The sequence below is a fragment of the Peromyscus leucopus genome, chromosome 1 (assembly GCF_004664715.2).
Source record: "Peromyscus leucopus breed LL Stock chromosome 1, UCI_PerLeu_2.1, whole genome shotgun sequence".
Classification (NCBI taxonomy): Eukaryota; Metazoa; Chordata; class Mammalia; order Rodentia; family Cricetidae; genus Peromyscus; species Peromyscus leucopus.
The window spans coordinates 99382421-99402017 of NC_051063.1; the positions used below are offsets into that span (position 1 = coordinate 99382421).

A 19597-nucleotide genomic window follows, 5' to 3' on the forward strand; every position below is an offset into this window, starting at 1 on the left:
ACTTGGTCTCTATCTTGGAACTGCTTGGGAAGGATTAGGAGATGTGGCTTTATTGGAGGAGGTGAGTCACTGGGGGCCATCCCTGTGAGTTCTCTGCCTTTGTTGATCATGATGTAAGCTCTCAGCTACTGGGCAGCACCATGCCTTGCCCACCTGCTTGCTCCCTGCTGTAACGGTGATGGACTTCTACCCTTCTGGAACTGTAAGCCCTAAATAAGCCCCAAATAAACCAAGCTGCCTTGGTCATGGTGTTTGATCACAGCAACAGAAAAGTAACTAATGTATACTTCTGGGGTCATGGGTGGATGAGAGGGGTTGAGACAGGACCTTACTATATATAACTCAGGCTGGCTTTGAACTTATAGTCCTCATGACTCAACCTGAGTATGGGTGGAGATCGTTAACTACAGCAGCACCCATACTCTTCCTGTACTCTTGCTACTTTTCTCTTCTTCTGCCTAACCTCTACTTCCTTCATCCTGTTCTCTCACTTAAGTTCTACTTCCAGTGTGAGCCTTCCAAGTCTCCCAGGCAGACTAACCCTACCCACACAGTGCCCTGTGCATTTTCTTTAAGACACCATGCTTCTAACTACTTGGTGTCTCTTCTCTCTGTTAACTTTTAAGCTGTATGAAAGCAGGAACTCTTACCTTGTTCCTTTGGGTGTTCTTAGCACCAAGGACAGTGCCTCATACATTACAATTGTTAGTTGAGAGTGAATGAATGAATGAATGAATGAATGAATGAATGAATGAACGAACGAGGGTACCTTATCCTTCCATGTAAGCCTTGCTCATTTTTCAAGGACTCGGGTCAGGTGCCAATTCTTCCAGGTGGGATACAGCTAAACAAGATTCATTTTGGGATCCTTTTGTCCTGCTTGGAAACCAACGTGGTTTATATATTATAGATGCTTGTCAGATTAAAATGGACTCTTGAATGTTGGGCATAGGAAGTTTTGTTACACTACTCTGTTTTTGCACATGTGTGAAAACGTCCATAACAAAAAGTTAAAATATTTATATTTACCACAAAATAAGTGAGAGTATCTTCAAAGACAACTTTAGAGTACTTGCTTTGAACAAGCCAGGCGATGATAAAGATCATTCATCTAGATCTTATGAGTGAGTGTGTGTGTGTGTGTGTGTGTGTGTGTGTGTGTGTGTGTGTGCTTTTTCACTTCTGAGAAATGCCTTAGAAGACGAACACAAATGAAATAATGAATTTAAATTTGGGCATCGTTGGACTTAGATGCACCTCCAATCAATCAGTTGTTCAGTATGTTCTGAGCCCATGCTTTTAGGGGTTCTGCCCCTTTTTTATTCTTGATGGTATCTAGGTCAGCGACCTGACTGCTAAGACCTACCTCATTGCCCACGCAGGGACTGCAGTGAACAGGAATATAGCAAGCACCCAGCAGCTCTTCCTTATGGTTTTCACTCTCATTCTCTGCTTTCCTCTAGTGAATTTCTGCACGGGAGCCGGGGTAGGGGGCTGTATCACAGCTTTATGTTCAGAGACACAAGTAGAGTGTTAAATACCTCAGTCACAGTCTAGTTTAACCACTTATTCTGTGTCTGCGGGAAAATCGCGTTACCCTTCAGAATGTCAGCACCTGCCTTTCAAATCCGAGAATAACAATTGTGGGGATTTATCCGAGGATGAATGCATGCAAACGGTTGAACATAGAGCCTGGCACAGAGTAGGCGGTCAATAAATACGCGCTATTATTATCCCCAGGACGTCAGGGAATGCTGCCACAAGAGCCAGAGAGCAGCCGGCTGCCAGCCTCTCGAGGCGCGGCCGCGGTCTCAGCACCGCCCCAGTGGGGATCAGGCTCGGAGCTCTAGGCGCGTCTCCCGGCGTTTGTGCAGGACCAGGGCCCCGCGGACGCCAAGGGTGAGTCAGTGGCATGGAAGGGAAGAACTGGGCAGCGGTCCTGGAGCCAGGTGCAGGCCAGGGGGGCTAGGCTGGAAGCATGGGCCGCGGGGCTCGCGGAGAGCCAAGGGTCTGCAGGGTGCGGCTAGGGCAGCTGCAGCTAGTGCGGCTCGCCGAGGCTCGCGCGCCCCGCCCCGGCCAAGATGGCGCCCCTCCCCCTCCCGTGCGCGACTCCGCCGCTCGGGGCGCGGCCCCGCGGTCTGCGCGCTCCTGGGCGGGGGATGTTGTGATGGAGAAGCTGCGGCGGAGCGGGAGCCCTGCAGCCTGAGCCACCTTCGCCACCTGGGCCTGGGGCCTCGCCGCACAGGTAGGAGCTGCCCCTGCCCCCGCCCAGCCCCGGGAGCCGGGTCCCCAGCCTCTGCAGCCTGTAGCCTTTGCAGCCCCTTCCTCGCAGGGGTCCAGGTCCCCGGGTCAGGCCTGATCCCCCTACACCATATCAGCGCCGCCTTCCTACTGTGGGCCTGCAGACCACCCTCCGCAAGCTTTACTTTTGTACTCACCGACCCCCTCCGCTTAGCTTTGCTTCTTGATCCTCCAGGATGCCTTGAAGTGGGGGGACCAAGGTGGAGGGGGGGGGCAAAGCGAGGGGCGGTGGAAGAGTGGGGGAGGGGAGGTCTAGTGCTAGGAAGGGGACTTGGAGCAGGGTAGGAGCCAGGCCGCGCGATTCCAGCCTGGAGTCCTAGGCCTGGGATCTGTCAAGCTGCATTCTGTTGTCCTCAGCGACCGAGGGGTGTGCCCTGGGGCCGGCGGGGTTCTCATCTCAGCCCGAGAGAGGCCTAGCAGTGACAAGAGTGCTCTTAGGAGCAGTTTTCCCTCTCCATTTCAGAGGTTATTCTCAGCCTCTTCTGAGCCCTGTTTGTCTATTGCATTCTGAACCCCCAACTTACCATTCATTTTAAAATCCACTCCATTCTGTCTCTGACATCCACCGGAGCTTCCAGGCAAGGTCACCGGAGCCCTCCCCATAACTCGAATAGATACATTGCTGTGAGCCTGTTCCCTTTGAGTAGTGTTCAGCCGGTTTGTGTCAGTTCAGTCTCCTTGAAGCGTTTTCCAGGTTTCTCTCCTAGGCACTGTCTGCTGCTTCTCAGTCTCCTGTGTTCTCTTCCTCTCCCCTGCATACGTGGCCCTGGGTTCTGGCCTGAGCTGCATTCTTTCACTCTGTCCTTTCTCCCCTACCATTTCCTCTATTTCCAACTCTTTAAATTTAACACATAAGCTGCCAAGTCCCAAATTTGTCTGGACCAGACCACTCTGATGAAATCCAAACTCATATGTACCCAACTGTCCCCTGGCACTCCTTTGAATATCCAACAGAAATTCCAAGCCTATAGATTCTAAGATGAATTAATTAATGTCTCTTCCTCACCTTGTACCTTATTTCCATATCTGCTGTTCCTTTACACACACACCCCCCCCAGAATGGCAGCTGGCCATTCAGTTCAGGTTATGCTCACACTGGGTGGGATTCTGAGCAACATTCTCCCTCACTCCTGGACATCTAATTTCAGCAAGTTCTGCCTTACCCACTCCTTCAGTTATTCTCAGGTCTGTTAATCTCACTTGATTCCAATTGTTGTCAGACTTAATCTAGACTCCCACTGCTCTAATAGCACCCAGTTGCCAACCCCCTATTAGCTATTATCAGCATAGCATTCGTAATGGTCATTTTAAAAATGCATCTGATCGTATATTCATTCAACAAATAGGACTTGAGCACCTGATATTTACAAGACACCGCATTAGGCACTAAAGATGTAATCAAGGAACAAAATAGACTGGGTTCTTGTCCATAGAGAACGGATGGTCTATGAAGGAAGTCAAATAAGAAGGACATTGTAAAGGGAATAAACATCATGAAGGGAGATGCATGGTGCTTTGACAGACCTGCAGAACAGAAACTAGACTGGCTGAGGGGATAAGAGAGTAGGGGTCAAGGGGAGCGTTCTCTGAGGAACATGTAGTTTGAACTAGAATGTGAAGGGAGGGTTGGGATAATGAAGTTCCGGAAATGGCTTGAAGGGAAATCATATAGAACAAAGACCATAATCACAATGCCTTCCAGGAATCAAAGAAAGCTGCTTAGGTTGGGGAGGTCAATGATAAGAGTTGGGGCCAGAGGGGAGGAAGGCCATGGGCAAGCTAACAGGACAATTTAGACAATGCTTACGATTTTGACCATAAGGTCATTGGCTTTGGTGCAGATTATGAATGATAGTGGAGGTATAGAATGGATACATCCAGAATTTTTTCTCAGAATGTGATTATTGTCTGGGAATGAATTTACTTTAAGCAGCAAGAGTGAAACATGTATCTAGAATTGTATAACACTGGACAATAGAATGGGTGGTCATTCCATCCCATGGCCCCTGAAAGAGAATGAGAAAGGAAGATAGGAATGAGAAACATGAATGGATGTATCAGTTTGAGAGGCCTTTGGGATAGGTAGATGGAGTTGTTGGGTAGAGAGTTAAATGTGCGTGTCTGGAGTTCAGATGAGGGAGCTTGGAATTTGGAAATCCTCGTTGTATAGATGGTAACTGAATCTGTGGACATGAATGAATACTTCCATTGAATACAGGACAAGGAAGAGAAAGGGACATAATAAAAGCTGTGAGAAATTCAGCCTGTAATGACTGAGAGGAAGTTGAGCCAGCAAGAAAGTCTAACAGGCCAAGAAACAGTAGCCAGATGGGTGGAAAGAAATCCAGGAATGTAGAGCATGGGAGCTATGAATGAGCATGGGGCCGTGTTGACCTTAGTAGGTGTTGTTACCAAGTCCTGCTGAGGGGGGAGCAGGGTTAGAAAAGCCAACAGGGAAGAGGGGGAATGGCAATAGTGAATGTGGGGAGAAAAGAGAGACACTGAGGCGCTTAGGGGAAGGTCAGGCCAAGAAATACTTTGTTCTTATGTTGAGAGGATCTAAGTAGTAGGCTCAGCACTTGGTTTTAGGCAAAAAGAGAAAGAGAACAGATTCATCCAGTTTGAATGTTTGAGGATGCTCCCTTTCTTCTGTGACTTTGGACAGGAGGTTGAGAGAATGGGAGAGCCAACGGAATGGTCCAAGAGAATTCCAACTAATGCTCAGGCAGGCTTTATTCTTAGAGATGCAGTAACACCAGACTCTAGTGGTGTCCTATTCTATCTCCATCACCGTACCAGTTACTTGTTCTACCAATAAAAAATGCTTATTTGTGGGCCAGTGAGATGGCCTCAGCAGATGAAAGGCCCTTGCCACCAAACCTGCTGACCTGAGTTCAATCTTCAGGCCTCACATGGTGGAGGGATAAAACAGACTCCTGAGAGTTGTCCTTAGACCTCTGCACATGTGCTGTGGTGAAGGTGTGCCCACACACAAAATACATAAATAAATATAATTAAAATAAAAAAGAAGAAAGTGCTATAGGCGCCAGGAATTGTTCTAGAGGTTTGTGTTCTACTCTATAGTAAGGAGTTGTGTTGTGACTCCCTAGAGTTTGGCTTTCTCCAGGGGAGAAACCATTTTCTATTGTTAATGTCCTCACCCATGCCTAGCTCAATGCCTGGCATCTCTAAGATATCAAGTTGGAAGACCCCTGGCTTTGGACAGGACTCAGCTCACTCACCTATGGTATGATGGCAGCTTTATGGCCCCTCCTTTTAGTCTCTACCTCAAGGTTGTTCTTAGCCTCATGCCTTGAGCCAGAACTCATACAATTATGTGTATATTGGGGGGTGGGGTGGGTATAGGTGTGCATGCATCACAGTGAAGGTATGGAGGTTAGAGGACAATTGATGGAGTTGATTTTCTCCTACCATGTGGGTCCTGGGGATCAAACTCGGGTCTTCTGGCTTTTTGGCAAGCTTCCTTATCTAATGAGTCATGTTGGCCCCTTTTTTATCCTTTGAGATGCCCCAAGTATGGATAACCTTAGTGAGAAAGGAGTTGGATCATGCCTTTTCTTGAAGAAACTAGATAGCTGGTTATCTTTTTGTTCTCATAAAGTGAGAAGGTGGTAGCCACGTTGCCTCAGGCTAGACAGCTAGGCCTCAGTACTTACAACAGACTTTCCCCATCTTACTTCAATGCTTTCTGCCCTGGTGCCCTGATGGTCAACCAGGCTCCTCCCTGACCAGTGTCACAAAACTTGTGTTCCCTCCAGGTACACTCCCCAGTGTTACAAAAGTCAGCCCCAGCTTGACCTAGAAACATGGCTCTGTCCACCATTGCTGCAAAGAAGAACTCGTCATTCCTGAAGTCCCGTGAGCTGTCCAGAAGAGAGGCACGGGGTCTCAGTGAGATGCTGTCACTGAATAGTTGTTAAGACAGGGCATTGGTTTAAGTGCTTTCTCCCCCTCCCTCCTTCCATAGACCTGAGCTTCACCTGGCCAGGACTCCTGTCCCATCCTCCCTGTCAGGGTTCTTCATCATTCTCCAGCATTTTCCCTACCCTAGCCTAAGGTGGCTATACAAACTTTCTGTTCTCAGCCAGTTCCACGCTTCCAGGTTCCTAGTTCCCCAGTGTCTGTCCCATTCACCCATCCTTCCCTCCCACACAATGGTTACTCTGGTAAACACACAGCATATTATCCTTAGTGATGGTGCTGTAATACTAAGTACGACCGAGTTTCATATATTCTGATAGCATGTGACACTGGTGTTGTGAAGCACAGAAAGGGGAGGGTCCTTTTCAGGTGAGGAAAGTTCAGGGAAGATTGCTTAGGAGTCCTGGCAGCTGAGCAAAGGTTTGAAATACAAGAAGAGGTTCTTAGAAGAGGGGAGGATTCCAGACCGAGGGAACAGTGTAAACAAAGACTTGGGGTTTTGTGTGATGTTCCAGAACCTGCCAAACTTCACATGGCTGAGTATAAGGTGTGAAGTGGGGGCTGGGGTGGGGGAGCCTGAGAGGTGCTAGGGGTTGGCTGCAGTGGCCTCTCAGGTATCCTGTAAACTGAGCTCAGACCTTATCCTAAAGTCAGTGGTGAGCCCTTTAATTCTGTCAACCAGGGAGTGACACAATCTGGTTTCCATTTTTGGAAAATTACTGTGGTTCTGGGTGGAGACAGAACTGCCTATTTTTTTCCTCTTCATTTATTCCAGCAACCATGTGTTTCCTCACAGCCCAGGTGGAGCCGCACTGATCAGACCGGCAGTTAGTTAAACGTGGAGGTGAGGCAGTCCCATGGGCAGAAACCTTTTTTTCATTTATTTTATACATATGTTCCCAGCATTGTGCTAGACTCTCAGGAGCTAGAAATGGTAGAAATGCAGACTGTGGCTCCCCATCTCAGGATCCTGGGCTGAGGCTGAAGAGATGGGGGGAGCCTTGCTCAGGTACACCGTAACGCCTGCACTCAATATGGGCCTCAGGGAGGACCGAGGCAACGGAGGGCCAGGGTCAGACACCTTGGCTAGAGAATAAGAGGATGGGAGCAGGTTAAGGAGAAGAGCTGTGCAGTAGCGGTCTTGTGCACCGAGGAAGGGTCCTGTAGGAAGAGAGAGCTTTGAGGGAAGCTGTTGGAAGGAGTGACAGTGGGCTTGGCTAAGGGAGGGGTTGCAGTGAGAATTGAGAGTAGGGGAATTGGGTAGTGGATGGTCAAGGAGAAAGAACTGGTGTTAGGAGATCCCAAGGAGAGCAGGGGTCATAGAAGAAGAGCCAGAACAGGCCAGAGACAGGGAGAAGGGTTGATTGGGCCTTGGGTGGTGGTCCAGAGACTCTCAGAAGAAAGCTCATACTTAGAATCTGGTTGGGGCTTGTGTGGAAGACACCTGAGAAGGGGCTGACACTGAACCAAGAGGTCCCCTTTCACATGCAGACTCAGAAGAGTGTGCTTGAGGTGCCACAAGCCACCGCTGAGACAGACGGATCCAGAGCATGAAATGAAATGTTTTCTGAAGAAAGGCTAAAATGGGGTCCAGATGTGAGGGCAGCCTAGACTCTTATTCAGTGAATGCTACTTACTGGGTTCCTACTTTTTGCTCTGTGCCAGGACATTGCTAGAGGCTGGGAATGCTGTATTGTAAATAATAGTAACAACAATAATAATGCAGAATCTTCACCAACATGGAACTTAGCCACGAGGACATAAGCAAACAAATGCAAATGATAAATTAGTTTGGTAGATGGTGATCCATGCCTGGGAAGACTGTGGGGCTACTGAGTTGAGGAGAGGTAGCCTGCAATTTTAAAATAGATGTGTAGGGAAGGTCTCCCTGATAAAGTGATCCCTGGACGAAAACCTGAAAGGCTGGAGGCTCCAGATCAGAGGCTTCTGAGGGGACCGTGGCATTATGAGGGCTGACAGGGGAGACTGGTACCCTAGGTGAGTTATTTCACAGACAGACATTGTCTATACTTGGGCTCTATATAGCCAAGAACTAGAGCTGAAGGCCTTTGCTCTATGGCTTGCTTTCCTGGACAACGTCTGCCATCTCTCCACACCCATCATTCATGTCTAACCAATCCTTATTGTAGAGTGGGCTTAGGGATGGCTGCTATTAGTGTTTATAATGAAGGGAATGCAGCCCAGGGGCTGGCAATGATGGGGCTCCAGATAGCACTGTGGCAGGAGGGAAGGGATAGTCAGTGTCTAGCATCTAAAACACATGAGCCTGTCCTGCTGGCTGTGTCCCTGGCACAGTGAGCCCCAGTTGGTCAAGTGGGGCATGGGGATGCACAGAGAGCCATTGTGCAGACACTCTGCTTTTGGTAGTGAAGAGAAAGCAGACACTACTGTGCTGCCCCAGAACACCAGGGAAAGGGATAGATCACAGAGTTGGGCCTGGCTTGTGATGGGGCTGGGGCTGTAGGGACAGGTGTCTGATGGGAATGTAGCTCATGGGTCATGGATTGGTGTGTGCTGGCCTACAGAGTACAAGAAGATGACGGACAGGACCTAAGACTGGGTCAGAAATAGGAACATTCAATATGGTCTCTCCTCCCTGTCTCACAGGATCTACCAAGGCCATGTCTGTTCCATCGTCCCTGAGCCAATCGGCCATTAATGCTAACAGCCACGGAGGCCCTGCACTCAGCCTCCCCCTGCCCCTGCACGCTGCCCATAACCAGCTGCTCAACGCCAAGCTGCAAGCCACAGCTGTGGTACCCAAGGACCTTCGAAATGCTATGGGGGAGGGTGGTGTGCCTGAACCAGGCCCCGCCAATGCCAAGTGGTTAAAGGAAGGCCAGAACCAGCTTCGGAGGGCTGCCACGGCCCACCGAGACCAGAACAGAAATGTGACCTTGACCTTGGCAGAAGAGGCCAGCCAGGAGGCTGAGACAGCACCCTTGGGTCCCAAAGGCTTGATGCATCTGTACTCTGAGCTGGAGCTCTCAGCCCACAATGCAGCCAACCGAGGGCTTCGTGGACCCGGCTTGATCATCAACACCCAAGAGCAGGGACCAGATGAAGGAGAGGAGAAGGCAGCCGGGGAGGCTGAGGAGGATGATGAAGATGAGGAGGAAGAAGATGAGGAGGAGGACTTGTCTTCTCCTCCAGGGCTGCCTGAGCCCCTGGAGAGTGTGGAAGTTCCCTCTGAGCCCCAGGCCCTCACAGATGGCCCCCGGGATCATAGCAAGAGTGCTAGCCTCCTATTTGGCATGCGGAACAGTGCAGCCAGTGATGAGGACTCAAGCTGGGCCACCTTATCACAAGGCAGCCCCTCCTATGGCTCCCCGGAGGACACAGGTACCTTGTGGAGCTAGATGTGGCAATATGGGAGGGCATGGGGTCAGAAGTCTGTCTTCCTCTGTGTAAAAGCCAGGGCCAGCCTGAGCATGAATTGCAGAGCTTTCTGCTTCAGTCCAACACTTTCTCAGTTAGAGGGTACTTGGACAGTTTGATAGGTCTGTCCATCATGCATGCCATGAAGGATGGATCTATTCATTATGTATGCTGTCATGGTTGATGTGTAGATTAGCTGGTTTATTGAGCACTTTCTAAGAAACAGTCCCTCTGATCAGCATTATGGGGCTTAGTAATTAGAATAATACTGTGACATAGATACTCTTTCTGTGTCATATTACAAATGATGAGAAAGAGGCCCAGACAAGTTTAATAGCTTCTTGAGGGTCACAGACAGTCCTGGGTCAAAACAGAACTAAGAGCTAAAGCAGTCTGAGTCCAGACCTGTGTGAGCTCTATGCACAGCAGAGGACTAAGGTAGACCTCTTTTAACAGTCATGTCTACATCTAGAGGGAGCAGTGAGCACCTCTCCACCTTTCCACCTCTGGAAAGTGGGAGGGTTAGTTTCTGCTTATGAACCACATGCCCCGTGCAGAGTGCCATGTAGACCATTGCAAGGATGCCATTTTGCCAGGAATAAGATACTGGCTAAAAGTTAGAGGACAAAGAGAGAGTAAAGTCATGCTTCCTTCTGGAGAGATAGATATTAGAGAACAAAGATTGGTCACTGTATGTGACCCATTTAATGAAGTCGAGACTCTGCATTTGCTAATATGATACAGAGTAGAGATTTCCCTACTGTAGCTATGGTTACATCCCAAAAGATCTGAAGGTGGGAATATAAGAAAAGCTTTGGTGGTGTGGGGGGGTGATATAAGTTAGTGGTACTTGCTTAGTGTACTTGACCTGGGTTCTGTGCCTGAAAAGACAGATGGAGAGACAGACACTGACTTTGACTTCTCAAGGGACTAACAGTACCTACAACCCTACTAAGTGGATCCTGGCAGGGGAGATACATTTCAGATACCTGAGAGCTTCAGCCATCTCTTTTCAATAGCCTAACTGAATGTTTTCAAGCACATACAAGAGTAGAGATAACAGCTTGACTTATTCATCACCCATTTTCAATAATCAGCATTGCATAGTTGATTGCTGTATCAATGCCTTATTCACTTCTGAGCCTCAGTCTAGGTTATTTGGTGTGTGTATGTATGTATGTGTGTACGTGTATGTGTGTATGTGCGTGTGTGTGTATGTATACACACACATATACACACATACACATTATATACACACACACATATACACACATACACATTATACACACACACACACACACACACACACACACACACACACACACACACACACACACACTTTTTTTTTGACAGAGTCTCACTCTGTAGTCTAGGCTGGCCCTAGACTTTCTGGCTCCTTGTCTTCACCTGAGTGTGCTGGGATTGTAGTCATGAACCACCATACCTACACACCCATACACAGCCTTGTTTTGCTTATATTTATCTGTATGTTTCTGGAGGGAAACTCATATCATCAAATGTTAACATACTCTAATAATCGTCCCACTTAGCCTTTTGAAAAGATAGGAATTATATGAATTGATATCTAAATAGCCCCACAATGGTTATGTTCTTGGTTTTTGTTTTGTTTTAAATGCCTGCTCAGGCATGTGGAAGTTAGAGAACAACTTTTAGGACTTGGTTCTCTCTTTCTACCATGTGAGTTTAGGGGATTGAACTCAGGTCATTGGGCTTGGCAGCAAGCGCCTTTCCCTGAAGAGCCATCTTGCTGGCTCTTCTTTCCTTTTCTCTTTTATTTTGTTTATTTGTTTATTTTTTTGTTTTGGTTAGGGACTCATCTTACAGTCCTGGATAACCTAGAACTAACAACTTGCTATGTAGACCATGTTGGTTTCCAACTGGTGATGATGTACTTGCCTCTCCTTCTGAGTACTGGGATTATAGGCATGAGCCACAAGGCCTGGCTTTAAAGTTTCTTTTAATGTATGTAAGTTCTCACTTTATTATTCTGTTGATTGCACACACACCATGTTTTCTATCCTGAGTTTTCTGTTTTCTGAATTCTTTAGCTTCTCTCTTCAAATGGTTTTGAACATATTCTTCTTCTGGATTTCTTGTAAACTAGTAGATAGTTCTAGAACCCTGATCAGATTTAGGTATGGTGACTTTTTGTTTTGTTTTGCGAGGACACCTCGTAGGTGGTACCTTACCAAAGGTAAAGTCTAATTGTTTCTCTTTGCATGATGTTAGTGGCTTTTGGTGGCCAGTGTCTCCATCTTCTGTAAAAGGAACATCTTTTGTTTTACTCATGCTGGTTATTTACTTGATGGAGTTTAGAAAAAAAGATGTACATACTGAAAGATAGATTCCAATGTAAACGTTTCCAGTTTATAAATGTCAGCAACTAATTCTGGTTTTTCAAAAGTGCTGTGCAAGTCATAAATATCTCTCCGAGGTTCGCATCACTGCAGATTACAGCAGGGTTAACTTGCAACCCTGGGCAGGAGTCACTGGTCAGATGGAGGCCTGGTTGTTCAGTGGCTCCAAGAGTCATCACTAGTGGCAGCGTTTCTCGTCCTCTGAGGTGGGAGGGTAGCAGTATAGAACTAAGTGTGGGCTAGGCATGGCCAGTGATCTTAGCGAGGCCATGGGAAGAGTGAGAGGAGACTCTGCAATCCATCCAATCCTGGAGTCTTGGGACTGTTGGATGTAGAGGTGTTAGGCCAACCCTAAGGATAGAAGAGGTCCATGTACTGCTTGCTCTTTCTTGGCTGTGTTGCTTCTTCTATGAGAGCTGCAGGTGGTGGGTTTCTGCTAAGTAGAAATGGGACAGGATAGAACAGAAGTTGATTTTTTTCTTCCAATTTTAAGATCTCCACAAAATAGTTGTTGATTGAATGAACTATGTGAATTGAGTGAATTATGTGAATGGTTGAAGAATGAATGAATTTACTACCTGTGCTGGAGTCACACTCTGAGCCAGCCCTTGTCCTAATGCTGAGAATATATCAGACAGGAGAAAGATGCTTTTACCCTCTGGGTGCTTGTGAGTACCAGCTGTCTAGTAGGGAGACAGAAATAGACAGTCACAATCAGTGATGATAAGCAGGTGAGTAGAGGAGCAGGAGGAGGGCGCCCTGCCTGCCTGAGGGAGTGGGGAAGAGTGGGTCAGTAGTGAGAGTTCCCTTTACACTGTTGTCTGAAGGTGGAGTGAGTAATAGCTAGAACCCTGGTAGGGAGATAGGGAGCTGGGGAGTCATCAGAGGCAAGGCAGAAAACTAGGGGCTCTTAACAGACAGCACATAAAACCTGTGGAGGGGCTTGGATTTTATCCTGAGGGTAATGAGAGAGCCGTTAAAGAGTATTAAACTGGAGAGTAACCTGATTAGTTTGGCATCTCCTAAGAACCATTCAGGCTGTAGTGTACAGCCCATAGTGGAGACAGAAGGAAGCCAGTAATCCACATTAAAACATGCTGCTTGTGTAGTAGTGATGTGGCACGGGGGGAGGGAGGAGAGCATTACACGAATCGTGGTCTCCTGAGAAAACTGGTTTGCCTGCCTAAGCCACTAAGGCATTTATGGATGAATGAAGGAAGGGAGGGAGGAAGGGCCATAGGGAGATTTGGATTCATGTGAGTGCCCGCAAGAAAGTGTACGGTTGTGAAATTAATGCATGTGTGTGGAAGCAAAGGCCCCGGGTGGGTTGTGCCTGGAGAGAGATGTGCCAAGCTCCAGAAGGGCCTCCCAGATGGTCAAGGGGGGAGGAGCTGCCCCCTCCAGGACAGATCGGAAGGATGAAGCCCTTTGAAGCAGGAAGGCACAGGTTGACAGGGATGGCAGATGGATTGGTGTGCATGATTCCGTCAGGGGAAACAGTAAACTGGCCCCCGGATTCCAGAAATGTCTGACCCACCATAAAGCATGCTGGGGAGGGCAAGGGCCCTTGGGGTTGGTGTTCCTGGAAGGTTTTTAGCAATAAAGACCTGGAGGGAGTGGGGGAAGGGTCCGGAGGAAAGCTCACAGTTGTTGAGCCTCAGTCAAGTGGGATAGTAGAGGGTGGAGACATAGTGATGGCTGCCTAGAAGGTGGATAACAAAAAGAGCCCCTTTTCACTGGGTGTCTGTGGACTTGGCTCATTTACAGGCTGAGGATGGCGAAACACCCTGTCTGAATAACTCATGTCAGGTGTGGAAACACCTTGGCATAGCCGCACCCACTCCCAGCCCCTCTGTGCCTTGGTACCCAGCAGCCTGGGTCTTGAGACTGCCTGTCCCTCAGTGCTGCCTCTTGGACCAGTCAGGATTCCTGGTTTCCTTGGTAACGGGAAGCACGTCAGCAGTCTGGGCGCTCCCAGCCATCCCGGTGCTGCGGTTGCCGAGGAGACGCTGCAGCCTAGCTGGGCCCTAGCAGGTGAGGGGGGTGGTGCTGGGAAGCCTGAAATCCTCAAGCTTGCTAGGGCTCAGGCTCTCAAAGACCACCCTTGAGTTGAAAGCGCTGGGTAGGGTCTAGATAGGGGAGGGATCCCTGAGGGTTGGAAGCCACACCCTGTTTGTGTTGCACACTATAGGTTCTGCAGGGCCCCAGGTGGCTGAGCTATTCCCAAGAGGCTGAGCCTCCTGGTGCTTGTAAGACTGGCTGAACTGTGGCATTGATGTCATCACTGGAGGGTGGGATGGAGATTCAGGATTGGGGAGGGGAGCCAGGGTAAGGAAAGAAGAGCAGGAAGAGCTGGGGTCTCATGAGCTCCTCTCCATCCCAAGGAGGCTCCCTAGTATGGTGGTCTTGGCCCCTCCCTCGAGAACTCCAGGCGGAGGAGGATCTCGCCTGGCAGACGCTCTGCCCTGGTGAGAAGGGGGCGGGATGAGCTTTTCTCTGCAGCCCAGCACCAGGCTGTGAGCCCAGCTGGCTGGGCTGGAGGGGATGTGAGGAGGGAGGGTGGAGGCAGGAGGGGCAGGGAGTAAGCGCCATGTTCTCCCAGGACTTCTTCCTGGCCATCATCCTGCAGGACGACAGTCCAGGTGAGGGGCAGCATGGAGCTGGGTGTGATGTGGGGCGGGTCTGACAAAGAGAACAGAGGCGGGGGGGGGGGGCACATAGTCCGGGTGACCGTGATAGAGTGACATAGATCCAGGAGAGGAGGGGGGTATATCACAGATATGTGGTCTATATGTGTGCATGACATATTTGTGTGTGTGTGTGTGGGTGTGTGTGTGTGTGGGTGGGTGGGTGGGTGGTGTCTGCACAGAGGTGGCAGGGGTTGGTAATGTACTGTGTCTGAGTGTGTTCTCACCTGTGTGTGTTGTACTCACACACATGTTGGAAGGCTTTGGTGGTGTGGTATGTACACATCTGTGTGGTAGGGCTGGTATACATAGCTACATAATTCATAGCTCTACACGAGTATGTAACTGGTGTTGGTGTGTTTGTTTGCTGCTGAACTCACAAGTACACCTGTATGTGGCACCTTCCAGAGTTTTCTATGTGCTGTGCACGGTTTGTGGCTGCACAGCTGTTGTGGTAGGGCTGACATATATTGTGGGTCTGTGTGCACATGGATGTGTGCAGGAGCTGCCAGTGTGTGCACCTTTATGTAGCCAGACAAACGGATATGCACGGTGTATGAGGAGGTGAACTGGGCTCACCCGACCTCCTTCTCTCACCTTCTTTCCTCCATGCTTTCCTTTTTCCCTCCATGTGGCCACATTAGGCAGCAGCAGGACCCAGGAGGAGCCATGTCCCCCACTGGTGGTTCCCAATGTGGCAACTCAACCCTCGGCAAGCGGGAACTAAACTGTCCCCTTCCCTGGCTCCTTCTTCTCAGCCATGGGGTCTTGGGAAGGGGACCGGGCCTCTACTGACTACTTGTTGGGTGGGCCGACCCTCACTCACTGAGCCTCCTATCTGGCAGATTCCTTCTGGAACCCCAACGCCTTCGAGACGGATTCCGATCTGCCGGCTGGATGGATGAGGGTCCAGGACACCTCAGGGACCTACTACTGGCACATCCCAACAGGGACCACCCAGTGGGAACCCCCAGGCCGGGCCTCCCCTTCACAGGGGAGCAGCCCACAAGAGGAGTCCCAGGTGAGGCTTGGCGGCTTGTTGTTCCGTGCCGGGGTGGAAGGGGCTGTGCTGCCAGCACAGGGTGAAACTGCCACCCCTCCACCGTTCCTCCTCCAGCTCACCTGGACTGGCTTTGCTCACCAAGAAGGCTTCGAGGAAGGCGAGTTTTGGAAGGTAAGTGAGGGGACCGGCTTCACTGTGGGGGTAGCTGGAGAGGGGCATCATTTTGGCCCTGATTCCTCAATCCCTTTTCAAAGGATGAACCCAGTGAGGAGGCCCCAATGGAGTTGGGACTGAAGGACCCTGAAGAGGGGACATTGCCCTTCCCAGCTCAGAGCCTCAGGTGAGTCACCAGATGCAGTGGGCTAGGGTTAGGTTGGGTCTATGTGGAGGGAGGGGTATTGGGGCAACTCCAAAAATGGGGGTGCCGTGTCAAGTGTTCCCATCTGCCTCCAGCCCAGAGCCATTGCCCCAAGAGGAGGAGAAGCTGCCCCAACGGAATGCCAACCCAGGGATCAAGGTTTGTTCAAGACCAGCACCCATTCTGTAAGCAGGCCCTTGTATGGAGGTCAGGCCCTCATAACTGCGCTATGAGGGTATCTGTGGTCTTGGCAAAGCTCCCAAATGAGGAGTTCTTCCCAGTTTCAGCACAGGGCTGTGTGTCTGAGCTGGACGGTCTTCTGACACCTTCCGTATTTAACTCAGTTGACCCAAGGGCCTCCTGGGGACTCTGGAGGCTTGGATCAGCAGGTGTCTCTTCTCTTCTGACCATGTCCTGTGTGGAGATCTTCCATCTTAGTTCAGAATGCATCCCACCTTTTCTATTCCAAGTCAGGAGCTCCTCTGTCCCATTCCCAGGGAGCCTCCAATTCCACCTCAGATCTACCCCGACCCTCTTCTGTGTCTGGCAGTGTTTCGCCGTGCGCTCTCTGGGCTGGGTGGAGATGACCGAGGAGGAGCTGGCCCCAGGACGCAGCAGTGTGGCAGTCAACAATTGTATCCGTCAGCTCTCTTACCACAAAAACAATCTACATGACCCAATGTCTGGGGGCTGGGGAGAGGTGAGGGCCCGAGCTGGTGAGGTGGTGGTACTGTGGGAGTGTGCAGGGAGTTGTGAGATATGGGGGGTCTGACTTGTCTCAGGAAGGGTTGTGAGGACATGGGAGTGGATATTGGTTCAAGTAGTAGCCCTGTGGGATGAATGTGAGGGGTGGTTATCTAACAGTGATGGGGATGATAAGGGTCATGGGAGAACCTTTGTTAGAGTAAGGCCCTCAGGTGGGTGTTCTGATAGTTAAACAAGCCGTACTCCTCCCCAGTGGTGGCTAATGTCCCGTGAACTAGAGCTGGCAGGTCTCTGCCACCTTCCCACTGGGGTATCACTGAGTCTTGCCTCCTGGGTCTGCAGGGAAAGGATCTGCTGCTCCAGTTGGAGGATGAGACACTAAAGCTGGTGGAGCCACAGAGCCAAGCACTGCTTCATGCCCAGCCCATCGTCAGCATTCGTGTGTGGGGCGTTGGGCGGGACAGTGGAAGGTGGGCACAGGGCACAGGAGTCTGTGGGGTGGGGGAGGCTCATCCATCCAGCAGTCGGAATCCTCTTTTCTAATCTGTTCTTTGGCTCTCTTGTGCTGCCGGACCCAGAGAGAGGTATTAATGCCCATCTGCTTTGACTGTGCCCCCCCCCTCCCCGCGCCTGGACCTGATGCTTCGAAGCACCTAGGCTCCCTCACTGTGCCCTGTCCCTCCCCACCTGCTGTGCTGGGCATTATTCCCCACCTCAGCATGCATGCTTGCCTCTCTGTCCTCCCCAGCTCCTTAAGGCAGAACCTACAGAGCACCAGGGCAGAAACCCTGTAGGAACTGCCATGGACAGAGAGGATGTGGGTGGGATGGTGGCCAGGCTTGGCACTTGACGGTGCTAGGAGACATTGAGGTGACCCTCCCCCAACAGGGACTTTGCCTACGTAGCTCGTGATAAGCTGACCCAGATGCTCAAGTGCCACGTGTTTCGCTGTGAGGCACCTGCCAAGAACATCGCCACCAGCCTGCATGAGATCTGCTCCAAGGCACGGCCCCCTCCCCCAACTCCCTGGACTAGCTGTCACCTTTGCTCTAGAAGGGAGTGGGTAGGGTTGCTGAGTTGGTGGGTGGCGAGGTAGGGTCTTCAGGGCGATGTAGCTCTAACAAAGCCCACCCCTCCCCCATTCGTTCCTCAGATCATGTCTGAACGGCACAATGCTCGCTGCTTGGTAAATGGGCTCTCCCTGGACCACTCTAAACTTGTGGACGTCCCATTCCAAGGTTAGTACCACAGCCTCTCAAGGCCCAGCTCAGCTTTGTTAGGTAAGGTGAAGTGACCCAAGAAGAGGCCCAGGGTTCCGGGCAGACACAGCGCGTGGAGATGGGATGCTTTCCGTAAGTAGAGGGGCTTCTGTAGAGGGAGGCAGGGCAGAAGTGGGGGTGCGGATTTAGCTGGGCAAGTGCACAGCTTATGCACTGATGTTGCAAGCTAAGAGAACGGTTGACCCTCTTTTTCTTCCCACAGTGGAATTCCCAGCACCTAAGAATGAGCTGGTACAGAAGTTCCAAGTCTATTACCTGGGGAATGTACCTGTTGCTAAACCTGTGGGTATGTGTGTCCTCTTCCTTCAGGGACCACCCCCTAAGGCCTAGAGCTCTGTCCCCACCCTGTGTTTTCTAGGGCTTCTTCTTCTGCACTTTCTCATATGTGGCAGATCGCTGCCTTTTAGAATTTATCCTGTTTCCCTATAGCTCTCTCCCAGCTTTGCCCTGTGTTCTGCCTGTAGCTCCAGTGAGCATGTTTCGGTGAAAGCCTACCACATGATTAGTGCTGAGCTAGGCACACAGAGGGAGAGTTTCTCCCTCACCGCCCCCCCCCATCCCATGGAAAAGTTCTAATAGGTTTGGGGGATAGGTGTTTGAGTGGCTGGAAACACCAGGCACTAGCCTGGCACTGGGTTCAGTATAATAGTCTTAATTGTGAACCATCAGCATCCAGAGAAGGGAGCAGTAAGCATGATTGACATAGGTTTCACTGTTGAAAAGTATAAGGGCTTTTAAAAAAGTATTATTGTATTTAATTGTGTGCACGAAGTGCTGGGGATCAAATCCTCAGGTGTACAAGGTGAGTATTCTGTCACTGAGTTATACTTCCAACCCTCGTTAATTCTTGATAATCCTGCATGTAACAATTACAGTAAAATCTGTTTGCAGATAATGAAATGAGACAAGAGACCTGCCATTTGTTTGTTCATTCACTTAACAATTGCCTTTGAAACCTATTGTGCCAGGCCCTGTGTTGGGCACTGGGAAAAATGACCATAGCCTAGCTTTCATGGAGTTTCCGGGGCTTACAGTAGAATAATCAGGAACCAATCAAACAGATGTCATAACAAAGTAAGTCCTTTATGGAAAGGAAGTAGCAAGATATAACAGAAGACCTTCATTTGGTTGAGGGGGCCAGAAAAGACTTCCTATGAAGCCAGGTATAGTAACATGTAATCCCAGTACTTGGGAAGCTGAAACAGTATTGCTGCAAGTATGGTGAGCTGTAGAGTGAGTACCTGGCCAGCCAGGGCTACAGAGAAAGACCTTGTCTCCTTGACCCACTTCACCCCTGCAAAAAAGGAAGAAAAGAAAACAACCTTCCTGTGAAAGTGTCACACTTTCATATTTCAAACTGAAATATGAATAGCAGCAAATGTGTTATAGTTAGATGAAGGCAGGCCAGGCCAGGAAAGGTCATGCTCAGCTAAGTGGATAGTGTGTGTGAGGGTCCAGAACAGGGGACACTGTGGTACTTGGGAAGCACTAAGAGACAGCTGATTGTACAGGCTTAGGCTGAGGGCTGGGCAGTGGTCAGTCGG

General features: G+C 49.9%; 1 protein-coding gene across 7 annotated transcripts in view; it reads left to right on the forward strand.

Annotated features, from left to right (window-relative positions):
• Nucleotides 1–1783: 1783 nt before the first annotated feature.
• Nucleotides 1784–19597, forward strand: part of Apbb1 (amyloid beta precursor protein binding family B member 1) — a 23332-nt gene continuing 5518 nt past the window's right edge. The window contains exons 1-12 of one of the 7 annotated variants that reach the window (XM_028858160.2): nt 1784–1899; nt 8872–9606; nt 15553–15728; nt 15825–15881; nt 15965–16050; nt 16164–16227; nt 16619–16768; nt 17116–17243; nt 17352–17357; nt 17662–17776; nt 17927–18011; nt 18256–18339. In XM_028858160.2, coding sequence (XP_028713993.1) covers nt 8886–9606; nt 15553–15728; nt 15825–15881; nt 15965–16050; nt 16164–16227; nt 16619–16768; nt 17116–17243; nt 17352–17357; nt 17662–17776; nt 17927–18011; nt 18256–18339 — 1672 coding nt within the window. In that variant the 5' untranslated portion in view covers nt 1784–1899; nt 8872–8885. Of the gene's footprint in view, nt 2246–8871; nt 9607–13782; nt 14055–14339; nt 14663–15552; nt 15729–15824; nt 15882–15964; nt 16051–16163; nt 16228–16618; nt 16769–17115; nt 17244–17351; nt 17358–17661; nt 17777–17926; nt 18012–18255; nt 18340–19597 lie in introns of those variants that run through there. The other 6 variants (XM_028858158.1, XM_028858162.1, XM_028858163.1 and 3 more) reach the window with 6 other exon arrangements.